Genomic DNA, 16,217 nt, shown 5'->3' with positions numbered 1-16,217 from the left:
TCTGAAAACTTGTAGTTTAAGATTATTAATGTTTCACAGTATGAGATGTTTTACTGGAGCATATCTGAAGTTATAAATTTGATAGGAAGACAAAAAACATGGCAAATATTTACACTTAAAATTTGAAATTTGCATTGCAAAACTTATACCATGCTAAATCAAAAGAACAAAATCATAGATAATGATACTTAACAGTTTAATTAAATTTGCTTATTTTTGGGTGTCAATTTTGTACAAACTGCAGCTGCGATGTATGGAACCTCATTAGATCTTTTAAATATTACAAACTTTCATAGCTATGAATATTACAGCTTTGAATACATTTCATTAGTACGCTCACAATTTAAAATATATGTATAATTATGTTCCATAGGTTCTGCACTTTCAAAACTAGAAACAGAGGACATATTTACTCACAGCATCTCTTCATCATTTCAACATAAACTACTAGAATCTTCCATAAAGCTATATCAAAAGTATAATTATTTGGATGAATTGGCGTTTGAGACGAACTATGAATTGGTTGCACTCAGCAACTTGGGAGCAAAAGCCTCTTGGCTTTCATCGTCTGAGGTTGTGACGAAACATCCAATCATAGAAGTGCAAGGACGAACAACGGGAAATTTAAGTATAGCTTCTTATGACTCTACCTTGAATTACAGGACTTCAGAAAGATTTGATTCCGTTACCCTGGAAAACAGTGAAAGTTCTATTTTTAACTTTAATTCACCATTCCTCCAACTTACCAATAGAATGAATAGTGATTTTAGAAAGGATGTTTTCACACTCTCATCAAGCACAGAAGGATCATTGTTAAATTTGAAAAATTTCATAAAAGTGAAATCAAAGGGTGAAAGATTTGAACTGAAATGTGATACTTCAGGCGAGTTCAGTAATGGTAACTTCAGCAGTAACATAAAATTGACTGAAAGTGCTGAAATACTCAAGGTGGTGAATAAACTGCGAGGCGAACTGTACGGTGCTACATTAGAAACCAAAGATGAACTAAACTATCAGGAGAACCAGTTTAGTCTCTCCCTGAACACAACTGGAAAATACAACAAGATGGCTGCAACCAACAGTTTGACTCTCTTAGTATCGGAGAAACATTTTGAAGTTGAACATAAATGGAATGCAGATTATTATGACAAGAAGTTCCACAACCTCTTGTCTGGCACATATTCTGAAGGTGCTCTCGAGATAAAATCAGATACTGCCTTCGCCGGTGCAACTAACCAAGGTATTTTGAAAATTGGCAAAAGTGGTCTGTCAACTGAAGTGACCTCAAGTGTTAATATACACTCTACCGTTCTCAAACATGTATTCACAACTGTCATTAATCAACATGGAGCCACCATGAGCTTTGGTATCAATGATCAAGAAAATAACTTAATTAATTTAAACGTGGCAGGAAAGGCAAACAGTCAAGGAATATATGCCACCAATTCATTTTCAAGTGTTATTCTGCAAACTAAAGCAGATAATGCCATGGATCTTCAATTTAATAAAGAGAAAGGGCTGATGTTTAATACAGTGACAAATGCATTGTTCAAAGAAACAAAATTTAACCATAAAAATAGCCTTACCATTGGTTCTTGGAAATTAACTGCTTCAAACATAATCAATGCTGGCAGCAATTTAGATTCTAACATCAAATACCAGCAAACATCTGAAGTGCACATGCAACCTTTCATAGTTTCAATCAATTTTGACAACAAATTCCAGTATCAACAGCTACATGCTTCCCACATTGTGCAACTTACACTTGAACCTTTCAAGGTTGAATTTAAAGGTGAATTGGCAGGATCGCAGCAGGAAAATCACTTGGCTCATGTTTATAAAATGAAATATGCTGATCTAAAAACTCTATTAAGTTCAAACACTACAGGAAAATTAAATAATATGAATATTAACCACAAGCTGAACCTGGAAATCAATGGACTTTCTGCAGAATTCTCCAGTGACACATTGTGCAATTCAAGAACACTGAAGTTTCAAAATAACGTACGCACTACAGCTATACCGTTTGTGTTCACATTTGCAGCTGATACCTCTGCTAAGGGATATATTGATGGTTGGGGTTTGCACGATGGAGAGCTTAACAATAAGCTCCAAATGAAGGCAGAACCACTAGCCTTTGCACTTCATCATGACTTTAAAGGAACTTCTGAACATAAATTGGCAGAAAGAAGATTGAAGTCGCTTCTGGAAAACAGTTTAAACATTATGTTCATTCCAACTGAACAGGAAAGCAAATGGATACTAAAGAGTCAGTTAAACAATAATACTTACACGCAAACCGTTGATGCCTACAACAATCCAGAAAAAATAGGCATAGATATTGCAAGTAATGCAGAAGTTGATTTTAGTTGTCTGAAGGCAGTTAATTTCCTTCCCTCCAAGGTGCTCAGTTCTGAGCTTCAGAAGATGCAAATTTCCGGGAATCTGAAATATGATAAAAATGGAAATGTTCATGTTATCAACATGCCATTCTTGGAACACTTACCCGCTTACTTCGAGTCATTTAAAACTGTCATTTTAAGTACTTTGGAGGGCATTCAAAATTACTTGAAGGACATTCAAGTTAATCAGTTTGTCCAGAAATGCAAGAAAACCTTAAACCAAGTGAGTGATTTCATTAGAGACATGAATTTAGACATCAAGGTCAATGATGTAGGGAATAAAGTGTTAATATTTGTAACAGAGTATCAAATAATCCCTGAGTACCTTAAGGCTGCTTTAATGGAGTTGCACAACAGTACATTAACCATTCTGAAAGGATATGACAAAACTAAATTGAAGGATGCCATTGAAAGTTTCCTTAACCTAATTGTGGATACGCTGATGGAAATTGATCAAAAATATGAAGTAATTTCAACAACTGCCAACCTCATCACTGATTTGAAGAAAATTCTCTGGAACTATTACCAGGATGCTATACAAAGAAACTTTACTAATTGGATTCAAGACCTTGAGGAAAAATATCAAATTAATGCTCAGCTTCGTGGTAAATTACAAGAACTACAGTTGCAACTCCAGAATATCAATCTGCAGGAATTTGCAGATGGATTAAGACAACAAATTAATTTAACTGCACTTATTGAAAAACTGGAACAACACCTAAATACATATGATCAAGAGATAAAGAAAATAATTAAGACGATGTATGAGGGGCTTTTATGGCTGTTGGAGCACTATGAAATGAATGATAAATTTGACAGCATTATTGCCACGATGCACCAGCTAATCACTAAATATGAAATTGACATATTGGCTCAGAAACTTTTGACTGAAACAATTAACCTCATTAAATCATCCAAGGTAAAGGATACAATACAAGGAGCCGTAATCTCTCTCAGAAAAACACTTGGAAAATCATACAATGGAGTAATTCAGTACCTTGCTGATGCAGCTGGACAGATAAGATTACATGATTACCAAAAAACGATTGACCGAATTAATGATTTCCTCGCCATGATTACTACAAATATAAGACAGTTTGACTACAATACTTTTGTTGATGAAACAAATGCTCAGATCCTCATCATAATCAATGAAATCAAAGATAAAATGGAAGACTTAGAACTTCCACAGAAAGTTAAGGCTGTGAAAAAGTTTTTACAAGAAATTCAGTCTTTTATGGTTCACTACATTGAGCGACTGAAACAGAGAAATCTCAAGGAATTGATCAACCCATTGGTCGATGTGTTCAGAAGTATAGTTACATCATTTTCCAATTTCCTGGAAGGCATGTTTGGGGACTTATTCGAGGACCTCCGAGTTAGGATCAATCAAATGGATATCCATGAGGAATTGCAAAGACATTGGCAAGATGCTGTGAAGTATTATAAAATAATTGTTGGTCACCTCTCAGCAGCATATGATTATGCAGAAAGGGAAATTATTATTTTGGCAGCAGAGTACAACTTCAAAGAAATTGTGGATCAAATCCAAATGTACTTGGAAGTAGGTTTTATTGTTCCAGAACTGAACCTGGGCCTAATATTTATACCTGAGTTTGAAATAAGCATTCGTGCTATCAGAAAAGGAGAGTTCAACACTCCATCATTTACAGTGCCTCTGACAGATCTAATAATTCCATCCTACCATGTCAACTTAAACAACCTGAATGATATCAGAATTCCTTCGAGAATTGATGTACCATCATTTACGATCTTGTATTCAATTATTGTACCAGCTTTCACAATTGATTTGGAAAACATTAAGAATGTTACCATCACAACAATAGAAAAGATACTCAAATTTGACATTTCCATAGGAGAGTTCAATACATTTTCAGATTTAAATTTCCCAGTTATGTCATTGCCAGATGTAACGTTTCCTGAAATAGATTTCAGTGCATTCCACCTGCCTGATATAAAACTTCCAAATGTAAATTTAGACCACTTCTTGTTAAATGATATTCGGATTCCAGAATTCCAACTTCCTCGTATACCTCACAAAGTGTCGGTTCCTGCATTTGGGAAACTCAGTGGTACATTCACTTTTAACTGTCCTGTATATGGACTTCATACCAGTGTTGGTATTCATAACATTAATGTTGTTCAAAGCAGCACTGAACTTCTAGCTTTTATCACCGCAAAGGGCAAGTCAAGTGTAAGCGCCCTATCCTTTGACTTAGAAGCAAATGCCCGTCTATCAGCTCCTGAGCAAACTCATTTGGAACTCAGTGAAAGTGTAAAGTTTGACCACACCGCTATAACCGTTGGCCACGTGGGTAATCTTACTTTCACAAGACCCTTTGTGAATGGAAAAGCAGAGACTAAGATTACAATTACCACCGAAGCCTATAATGCAGAAACAATAAATACAGTAACTATGAAAATACAGGGAGCACTTTACACAAAGATGCAGACAACCTATAGTCACAACCTCAATGTTCCACATAAACAGTTATCAAGCCAATTTTCATTTCTTAACATCATTCAAACCACTCCTAATGAAAAAAGTACAGCATTATCTATCACAACCACTGCAAATGGAAAATGGTCTTTTAAAGACCACTCTGATGAAGGGGCACACAAAAGTGAGCTGAAGTTAAGCCTGGCTGCACCTGCTCTTATAGTTGCATTCTCAGGTGACACCAACACCAAGTATATAAAGATGAAACAAAACTTCAAGACTGAGATCTTACCTTCATTTGCTGCCAGATTAACCTTGAATTCAGAGGCAAAGATTGCTGACACTATGGTTTGTATTGGGAATGCAAATGGAAAAGCTGATCTAGCAACATTAAAAGTAGAATTGACAGGATTTCACAACACTAGACTTGCTCGTGGAGCAGCAGGTACAGTGGAAAATTCATTTCGCTTTACAGCAGAACCATTTGCAATTGGCTTTGAAGCAAAGAATCGTGCTGATGTAAAGATTTCTTCCCCTTTGATACTCAGTGGAAAAATAGAGTTTCTGAATAACTATGACTTGACCCTGAACCCAGATGAACAACGATTCTCATGGCAAGTAAATTCTACACTGAACCAGTACAAATATATGCATGATATTGGTGTAACTAATAATGAAGAAAATATCAATATGCACCTTAGATTGAATGGTGATGCAAACCTTGATTTCCTAACCCTACCCATTTCCATCCCTGAAATTCCAATTTTTAATTCACCATTCAGAATTCCTCCTGTTCATAATTTTTCTTTGTGGGAGAATGCAAAACTGAAAACCCTGTTGAGAACAACCCAACAGTCACTTGGCTTAAGTATAAAGACTGAATACAGAAAAAATAAAGATTTCCACAGCTTCAAAATAGGTATGGAGCCACTTTACAGTAGGATCAATGATTGTGTTATGTCATCTGCTTCTGGATTTCGACTGGCAAGAAACAAGATCTTGAACTTACTAAAGAAAGGAGAGTCTGGCGGACTGCAAGAAAATCCTGTAATAAAAATGCTTCGTGTGCCAGGGTATACTATACCAGGACTGAAGATTGAAGTCTCCCCTTTTAGACTAGAAATCCCAATTTTCAATTTTGCTGCTATTAGAAATATTACTACTCCAACATTTACTCTACCCATTATTAATTTCATTATGCCTTCATACACTTTTACCTTACCATGGCAGAACTTCAAATTAATTTACATACCTAACAGTTTGTATACATTGTCATTTCCAAAGATCAAAATGCCACGTATCCAAGACACTATCAGAGTTCCTGCTATGGGCAACTTGACATGTGATTTCTCACTCAAATCAAGTTACGTAACTTTAAACTCTCACTTTGAACTCTTCAACCAGTCAGACATAATTGCTCGTTATAGTGCCTCATCTTCATCTATCTTTACTTCAAACTTCAAAGCAGAAGGAACAACAAGCTTGGCAAGACGGCGAGGACTGAAATTAGCAACAGCTATTTCTGTTGACCATGATACCATTCAAGGAAAGCATGACAGTACCGTAAGTTTAACAAGGAAAAACATGGAGGCTTCAATTACTACTGAAGCCTTGATTAACCCTTTTGATGGCTTTATTCTTAATTTCAAACATGATCTGAATGGAAAAATAAAGCCTAGGCCTAATGTGCGATCAAAGATTTCCCTTAACTACAAATTGTCAATGCCTTCAACTGATAAAAAATCTCCTTTAGTTCAAGGAAGTGTCATCCATTCTCTTACCTTGGCAGATTTTACATCTTATTTAAATTTGGAAACATCAACCAATGCTCACATTGAAGGAACTATGCAATACAAATTTTCTGGCAGTATGAACAACGAAGCAAGTATTTATCTCAGTTCAAATAATACACGTTCAAACGTAAAACTTGAGTTAATTTCATTGGTTGATTCAACTTCTGGAAATGTTTGGAACATCACAGCAAATGAAAAGCTTGCTGTAGCAGCATCCAGGGATCATATTTTTGCCATCTGGGATCATTCTGCTGATAATATTCTGACACTTCCAATATTTGAAACAAATGGTCATCAAAAATCTAAGGCAACATTAGAATTAGCATTCTGGAGTTTGACCGCAAAGTTACAAACCGAGACTCATCAACGCAGTAACGTGTGGCAGGACGCAGACGTTCAAAATGATATAGTTATAATCATCAAACCAGAGATGCAAAAGGTAGCATGGAATAATAATGGTCACCTCCTGTCAACAGTTTTCAGTGAAGAGGTGGAACTATTAAACAATGGAGCAGAAATACATCTTGGCTTGGCTGGTTCCCTGCAGGGATATGCGCATTTTCTGAAAAACATTCAGCTTCCATTATATGATAAAGACTTGTGGGACATATTGAAATTTGACTTGACTACTAGTGAAGAACAGCAACAATACTTAAATGTGTCTGCATTGATAGTGTTTGCAAAGAGTGAAAACAGTTTATTTATCCCTTTGCCAGTGCAGATGTTAGCCAGTGGTCTAAAGATAAGTATTCCTGAGATTACCCTTCATGTCCCTGAATGGGTCAAAAATGTACCGGGAATGATTCCTAATGACCTACTTCCAGAGATCAGAAACATCCACATTCCTGATGAAATTGAGTTTCCAACAATCATAATACCACTGATAAACATTGTGGTGCCTTCATATAAATCCCAGTTTTCAGAATTAAAACTACCAAAGATAATCATCACTCCTGAATTCGTAGTTCCATTTACAACCCTTCGGATACCATCATACACCATTAACTTAACAGATATTGCTATACCACCAAATATAAATACTCTTCCATTTGACCTATCTTTGCCAAATTTGCCTACTGTTAGCTTTCCTCAAGTGAACGTTCATTCTAATTACTTTGAACTTAAGGGTTACAAGATCCCTTACCTTGAAATTACAGTACCAGAATTCAAAATCAAGATTTCTCAGTTTGCTCTACCAAAATCCTTCAGAATTGCTGGACATTATTTGCAGCTGGACGACATTGCAAAGCAAATTGCAAACTTTGAGCTACCAACAATAACAATTCCAGCAAAGACAGTGGAGATTCCACCATTAAAAGCAAAATTACCTCTAGCACTTGTTTTGCCAGCATTTAAGTCTTTTACCGGAAATGTCAAAGTCTTCTCACCAATATACAATACTACATGGACTACAAGTGTGAAATCGGATCAAAATAAAGCAAATACCCTCATTGCAAAAGTCGATGCAACATCCAGTTCTACACTGCGGTTTTTGGAATATGAATTAGATGGTAAGTTGAAAATATAGCAGTTTGTGTTTCTAAAACCTGCGTATTTAATTATTGCCACATTAAAATATACTTTGCCCTTTGTGCTTTTTTCCGTAGCAACACATTACTTTTTACAATTACTTCATGGGTTATTCCAAGAAAACTTAATTCAATATTTTTTTAACATTATTATTTAAACATGTCATATTTAAACATTATTAATTATTTAAACATGTCATATTTAAAACAATACCTATTGCATCTGTTCTGGAAGATTACTGGTATAGCTTTACAATAGCATCATAATTTATTTTATTTAATATAATTGTGTTTCACGATAACTCTTTAAAAATAATTTAGCATTGAAATTAATGGGTGATGTTTTATGTGCATTTCTGAAAGATTTTTTTTTCTCCTTTTTTTTTACAGCAAGTGCAACCTTAAGCACCACCACTGATACCTGCAATCTTAATGGAAAATATACATTTGCCCATCCTGACTTAAGTATTGACTGGCAGCAGAGTTGTACTCTTCAGCATTCAGGGTAAGTTGCATGTTTTTATTAACTTTATAGATGATAACTTGTCTGACGGAATGTTTAATTTTGCTTCATTCCCAAAAAAAATCCCAATTGTTTGATAAACAACTTTTCTGGTCAAGGTTAAAATTTTATTTTGATGCTGGTTTGAATGAGAACCAATGATAGATTGAAGCGTCAGTCCCATATATGAGATTTCTACCCTGCTGTGTAGAAAAGGTGTGTAAGACTTAACATCTGACTAATTATTCCAAAATAAGAGGTTTTTTCATGTTTAGGACATGAATGGAAAGTTAATTGATTTGTTGCTGATTATACAGCCTTTCCTGATAGGGTGTTGGGAAGAGTTATAGAACAAAGCGATCTAGGGGTACAGGTTCATAGCTCCTTGAAAGTGGAGTCACAGGTGGACAAAGTGGTGAAGAAGGCATTCAACATACTTGGTTTCATTGGTCTGAACATTGAATACAGGAGTTGGGACGTCTTGTTGAAGTTATACAAGACATTGGTAAGGTCACACTTGGAATACTGTGTACAGTTCCGTCACCCTATTATAGAAAGGATATTATTAAACTAGAAAGAGTGCAGAAAAGATTTAATAGGATGCTACTGGGACTTGATGGTTTGAGTTATAAAGAGAGGCTGGATACGCTGGAACTTTTTTCCCTGGAGCGTAGGACACTTATGAGTGATCATATAGAGGTCTATAAAATAATGAGGGGCATAGATCAGTTAGATAGTCAACATCTTTTCCCAAAGGTAGGGGAGTCTAAAACTAGAGGGCATAGGTTTAAGGTCAGATGAGAAAGATACAAAAGGGTCCAGAGGGGCAATTGTTTCACACAGAGGGTGGTGAGTGTCTGGAACAAGCTGTCAGAGGTAGTAGTAGAGGCAGGTACAATTTTGTCTTTTAAAAAGCATTTGGACAATTACATAGGTAAGATTGGTATCAAGGGATATGGGCCAAAGCAATTGAGGCTAGCTTAGTGGTTAAAAAAGAAGTGCAGCATGGACAAGTTGGGCTGAAGGGCCTGTTTTCATGCTGTAAACCTCTATGACTGTAGTATAAAGGAAAATCAAGAGTGCTGTATTACAATGGCACTGTGTTTCTTGCAGAAACAGGAAATTCTGCCTAAGTGTATCAAATGTCTGCTTCTTAGACTGAAGCAAAATGGTAAGATTTTCTTTAGCTGGAATTGGAAAGTTATGCAGCGGAGACAGCAGTTTAGGGTTTGCAAAGTAGAATAGTCTATGTTTTTGTTAGTTGAGGTTTGGTTACAGAGGATGGAACTTTCTCATATTTTGAGAACATGACCTGTGTTAGAAGGTTGGAAAAAAGGCATTGAATCCACCGGCCCCCATGGTAGCTTCCTCCACTGTATTGTGAAGCAGATAGAAAAAAAAATCATTCCAGGAGACGGGGTGGGCTCATTCAGAATGGTATCCCGTAGATTGTCTATCCACATCGGTGTGAAGACATGCCACTGTGAATCATGACAGATATCCCACAGCATGCACCTGATGAGCAGAACCAGCTAGCCCACCAGAGGAGTTCAGGTCTGTGCTTGGCTCAGAGGGGAGAGGGTCATGCTTGGGTCTATACCCAGGCACTGCCCCTTGGCAATGCCCAAGCATGACCCTCTTCCCCCCTGAGCCAAGCACTCACCTCAACTCCTCTTGCAAGTTCTACTCATCAGGTGTTTTCTGAAGGATATCTATCATGATTCATGTCGGTATGCCCTCACACCGATGTAGATGGACAATCTAATACGGATGGGTGGCGGGGGGAGAACTATCAGGCATAAAGGCTTGGTAATAACATTTAAATGTATTGAAATGTGGACCAGTTATAACACTGGCAGGGGGCAGGGACGATCGAAACGGGAAATCTAACCGGCGTAAATCGCATTTTGGGACTCGATTTCCTGCTCCTCCGCCAATCCTCACCTCCCCACCCCAAAAAAGTAGGAGCAGAAAATCCCCCCATAGACTATAAATCCTCCTCTAATCCAGTAGTTCCTATATTTGTTCCTGTTCTCTATAGGTATGTCCTAATTCTCTTTTGTCTTTTCAGATGTCATAACTTTCAATTTTTTGATATTTTAGTCTTGATAAGACTATCAATAAATTCCCCAATAAATTTAGTGTGGTTTTTGTCACAATTTTGCCTGTGCTCATTTTAAATGATTTTGTGGACAAGTTTTTGATTGTCCTGCTCAGGTGTTAATTTGGTGCAATAGATCACATTGCTTTTACAGAACCCAAGGTCCACTTGTGGTGATCTGCCACCACATAAATAAAAAAAGTGATTTTCTTTTGTCTCTTTAAATATGAATTATGCTATTGTGCTAATAGAAAATGTTGTTTTCTTATACAGTAAATAATTATTTCTTTTTTTAAAAAATTCTCTACTAGTGTAACAAGTCATTTGACAGTAGAGGTCATCAGTCCAACTTTCGCAGACCTTAGAATTCATTGGAAGGAGAATAATCATGAAATTACCTCATCAGTCTCCTCTCCAGCTGTTGGATTCCTAGGATTGGCAGTCAAAAAGATAGCACCAAATGTTATGTATGGAAAAGTATATATCCATGAGCCAGTAAGTAACTTTATTTTTATATGTGATAAACATGAACTGAATGCCAAAAACAAAATGTCTAGGTGTCTAGGTTATTATTGACCTCGAAATCATAATGTTTCCGCCCACACACCTTGCACATACAATGGAAGGAATTCTCCATTTTTTTTCTCGAAGTGCAATGGTAGGTGTTTCTGGCAGGGCCATTCCCGTTGGCTGGAATGGCGCGAACCCACGCCCAATTCCATGCTTGCAGCCTCGTTAATTATGCATGAGCAAACATCTTTCTGAATCACCTGATGGGTCTGGCTGCCGTCTGTTGGGTTTAAAGATCCAGGAACCATATGTAAATGTCAGTCCAGCACGCTCATATCACTCCAGCCCACAAGCCTTCGTATGATCATGCAGTCTGTCCGAACCCAGAGGTAGAAAACGCCAGAAGAGATTTGCACCCTGACTCAACCATGTCCTTGAGATCTTGATTCCAAGAGTATGGGCACAGAGGCAAATCTCTACCCAAGGGATGGCTCCAGGAAGCACACCAACTTCGCCACTCCAACCTGAGGGGTCAGCGCGACTAGTAACTATGCCAGAAAAATCATGCAGTGCTGCAAGTTGATGAATGATTTCATCTACTTCACCAGGGTGAGTCCTCTCTGAGCTCCCTCCGCGATCAAATTCTCTTTTACCGGGATCGGTATTGGAACCCTTGCTTTTCCTGATATATATCAATGATCTAGATCTTAGTATGCAGGGGACAGTTTCAAAGTTTGCAGATGATACAGAATTTGGAAGGACTGTAAACTGTGAAGAGGTGTAGAACTTCAAATGGACATAGGAAAGTTGGGGAGTGGGCAGATCGGTGGCAGGTTCAATGTAGAAAAGTGTGAGGTGTTGCATTCTAGAGGAAGAGCATGGAGAGACAATACAAAATAAAAGGTAACATTTTTAAGGGGGTGCAGGAGAAGAGAGATATGTGCGTATATCATTTTAGGTGGCAGGAAGGTGGAGTGAGCAGTTAATAAAGCATAAAGTATCCTGGGCTTTATTAATAGAGATATTGAATATAAGAGCAAGAAGGTTGTGCTGAACTTATACAAGCCACTAATTAGCTGGAATATCGTGTACAGTTCTGAGCATCGCACTATAGGAAGGATGCAAATGCATTGTTGAGTGTGCAGAAGAGTTATGTATAGATGGTTCCAGTGATGAGAAACTTCAATTCTGAGGATGAATTGGAAAAGTCAGGGCTATTCTCCATGGAGAGTAGAAGGCTAAGAAGAGATTTGATAGAGATTACGAGGGGGCTGAACAGAGTAGACGTGGAGAAACTTTTCTCACTCGTAAAAGGATCAAGAACAAAAGGACACATATTTAAAGTGATTTACAAAAGTAACAAATATGGTGTGAGAAAAATCTTTTTCACACGAGTGATTCAAGTCTGGAATGCATTGCCTGGAAGTTTGATGGAGGCAGGTTCAATCGAGGCATTAAAGAGAGCATTAGATGACTATTAGAATAGAAACAATGTACAGGGGTATGGAGAAAAGGTAGGGGAATGGCACTAAATCTTAATGGTCATTTAGAGAGTCGGTGCAGACACAATCAGCCAAAAGGCCTCCTTTTGCATCATTACAATTTTCTCATGGACAGTTTCACAACACTCCTATCCCATTTATTATGTTGCTCACAGTCCAAGCCCTCGTTCTTTTGGGGAGGACTCACCTCTTTGTCTAATCGAATTGTGAAGGGCACAGCAAACTGATCATGTAGGAAATCCTCTTCTGTGTGTGTTACAGAGAGCCACCTGAGCAGTTCAGGCATCAGAATCACAACTTCAAAAGTTCTGTGGTCTGTTCCATGAGGGAGAGTGTGGAGCTTTGGACCTCTCCTTGGCATGAGTCTGAGATTGATGCACTGGAGTCATTAGCCACTGTTTAAGTGATAGCTCTTGTCCTCCAACCAGCAACCATCCCTGCAGACATTCTGGATCCAGTCTTTGTTAAATTGGCCATTCCTACCTCTGCCCTAGCCCATCACCTGAAAGCTGCTGAAGCCCTGCGTGGACTTCCACCCACCCAGTCTAGAGTCTGCATGCATCCCCCACCAGTAAACAGTGTGGCATTCCTTTGACCCCCTTGTTTATGAACATTTTATGCAGCCTGGTCAGAGTCCAGCTTCCCTTCCCTCAACCTTCCATTGTTCGTCATCTTTATCTGCCTGCAATTGTGCACCCTCACACTTTCTCCCCACCCCATCAACTCTTGTACAGCCCTCTTTTCACAATGCTCCCCTATTGTCTTTGTCAGATACACCCCCCTCCCCTGCACTCCTTCTCCTGCACCTGTCTACCCCCCACCCCCCTTCACCCTGCCACCCCCAATTGAACTTTGGTCTATTGGAGTTGAGGATCCATGTGTCCCATAGCATGGCAAGGAGCTGGAGGGCATAAATGGTTTGCTCCAGTAGAGTGCTGTTCAGCGCAACAGGACTGGCACAGCATTAAGGCAGGTAGACTATGTTGCACTCACCCCAAAGTTTTGAGTGCACATCACTCTTTTTCAAACAGGTTTGACACCAACGTGATTTCCCACTGGCGTGACGTAAGATTGGCAGGCCTGAAGCATTTTCGACAAGCAGCTGTTTTAATGAGCATTCATAGAATATAAATGATGCAAATGCCATTCTCACCATTAGGCAGCTGCAGGACCACCATTAACCCACTGTTGGGAGAATTTCATATCATTTTTACACCAATGTATTTCTAATTTTTTGGCTTCCACTGGATTCTCCACTCCCACTTGCCACCAAGCCCAACACCTTCGGGATGGGAGAATTCCACCCAATGTAAAGCAGTGAATGTTAGGATGAATACCAATTTTTCTGAACTGGCACTCCTAAGCTATTTCAAATGATTTATAGCTCCGTCTTTAAATGCAATATTAATGCACATACATTTTCTTTCCACAGACATCTTCCGAAATAGTAGTTTTGGATCATAAGATTTCACTGGAGAACCCTGAAAGCATTCATATGCAGTTCAACTGGAGAAATGACATAGCTGCAGATATGGCAAATGGCCTGAAAGAGAGGGTGCCCAAGATGATTCAAGCTATCTATAAATGTGCAAACAAGTATCACACTGAACACCTTGGAATGGAAATGAGCGCTGTACCCTCAAAAGGCAAAGACTTGATTAAACAGAATGTTGATAAAGCATTTAGAAAAGCAAGCTATCATATTAAGGAAGTTGAGAGTTTTCTCCAGTCTGCAGTTGATGATACTGCCTTACAATATCAAAAAGTGAAAGAAGCGACAAATAAATTGTACAAGAGAGCAGCAGAGAAAGTAGCAGAAGTAGACTTTGAGAAAGAGGTCACCACATTATTAGATGGCATTTCAAATTTGACACAAGAATATCAGAGTAAGTTGAAGGACTTAATTGATGCAGCAATCAAATTTTTAAAATACACCAAATTTCAGCTCCCTGGATTTGATGACCAGTATACAGGGCAAGAGTTATACACAATGTCCATAAATTATGCAACAAAATTGTTTGAGGAGTTTAATACTATTGTAAAAGATAACCTTGGTAATGCGGTTGAATACATCCAAGAGTTGGAGCTGAGCATGGTCCCTGGTAATAATACAACCGCTAAAGCCTTAGAAATACTTTCTCGGTTAAGTGGGTCTCTAAAGCAAGTTTTAACAAAAATGCTTGAAGTTTTAACAAACATGCATAGTGCTGATGTTGAAGAATATCTAAATTACTTCAAAACATCTATACAGACCTGGTCTAAAGAATTAGTTAATATTAATGTTGCAAACGCCAATAATCTGAAGCATGAAGTAAACAAATTTGTTAAAAATTCTACAGAATTTTTAAATGAATATTTTAAATACTTGCACACCGGAGAAGATTCAATTCCTGAATATATTAAAATGATCAAAGAAGATTTGAATGTTACATTTTTAGACATTAAGAAGCAAATACTTACATATAAACGGATAATTAAAGCTAAATTAGATGAAGCTATTTTGAAGCTAAATGACCCCTATGAAAAGTTGGTTGCTCAAGGAGTATATGCTGTTGATCTGTTTATTGAAAACATGGGCAAATTTACTGAACAACTGTTTAGGTTCCTGGAACAGATTGCAATCAAACTAAGCGTTGAAACGGAGTTTTCTATGAAAAGGCAACCTGGACAGCTTATACTTGATATTCCTCTTCCTCTGAAGTGGGAATCATTTGATGATGTGCCTCAATTGAAAGAAGGAACACTGAGTCAGTTACACACCAAGGGACAGCAAATCCTTCAAAAAAGCACGGCTGTAGCCTGGGAAAAGATTGTGGAGAGCTATCAAAAAAGTAAAATGGCCTTGCATGAAGAAAGAACAAAGGACAACAAATCAATATTTTAATATTCATCTAAATATTTAAAATTGTTCTGAATCAAACTATGTAGCTTGCAAAATATTTGACGCTTGTGAATGAAAAGGAAAAAAATCATTTGTTATGTCAGCATTTCTAATGAAAATAAATACAAACTTCTTAATAACTTGGCAAGTTCCGTGTATCATTTTATTTTTGTATTTGTTAACATGAAACAAGTGGATTGTCACAAATATTCAGGTAACAGTAGATAAACAGAAGGATTAAAGTGAGAATATGAAGACCTTTTGGATATTTTTTACTGAGTAACATTCTCTTTAACTTGAATAAGTACAGGGACAAATTTTCTCAGCTTTTTCTACATTACAGCACCATCTACATAGGTGAGTGAGACCTGATTACACTGGGTTCTGTTCCTTTTCCCTTCAATCATCTACATTTTAAATCCTTCGTAGGCAAGTGGACGTTAAGCGTACTTACAACTCAGCAACCAAACGTAAGAATAATGCTACAAAATGTCAATGCTGGACTTAGTAGGTGCAACAGTATGTGCAAGGAAAGT

The 16,217-nt window shown here is 37.7% G+C and overlaps 1 protein-coding gene across 1 annotated transcript in view; it reads left to right on the top strand.

Annotated features, from left to right (window-relative positions):
• The window catches only part of apoba (apolipoprotein Ba), a 73,143-nt gene extending 57,322 nt beyond the window's left edge, over positions 1 to 15,821 (top strand). The window contains exons 26-29 of the mRNA XM_078213057.1: positions 374 to 8,167; positions 8,576 to 8,690; positions 11,100 to 11,283; positions 14,233 to 15,821. Of these exons, the coding sequence (XP_078069183.1) occupies positions 374 to 8,167; positions 8,576 to 8,690; positions 11,100 to 11,283; positions 14,233 to 15,684 (9,545 nt within the window). The 3' untranslated portion in view covers positions 15,685 to 15,821. The remainder of the gene's footprint in view (positions 1 to 373; positions 8,168 to 8,575; positions 8,691 to 11,099; positions 11,284 to 14,232) is intronic.
• Positions 15,822 to 16,217: the final 396 nt, after the last annotated feature.

Source organism: Mustelus asterias, chromosome 5 (genome assembly GCF_964213995.1).
Source record: "Mustelus asterias chromosome 5, sMusAst1.hap1.1, whole genome shotgun sequence".
Taxonomy (NCBI): domain Eukaryota; kingdom Metazoa; phylum Chordata; class Chondrichthyes; order Carcharhiniformes; family Triakidae; genus Mustelus; species Mustelus asterias.
The sequence above is the reverse complement of the archived record's forward strand: the minus strand, read 5'-3'. Positions and strand labels throughout refer to the sequence as shown.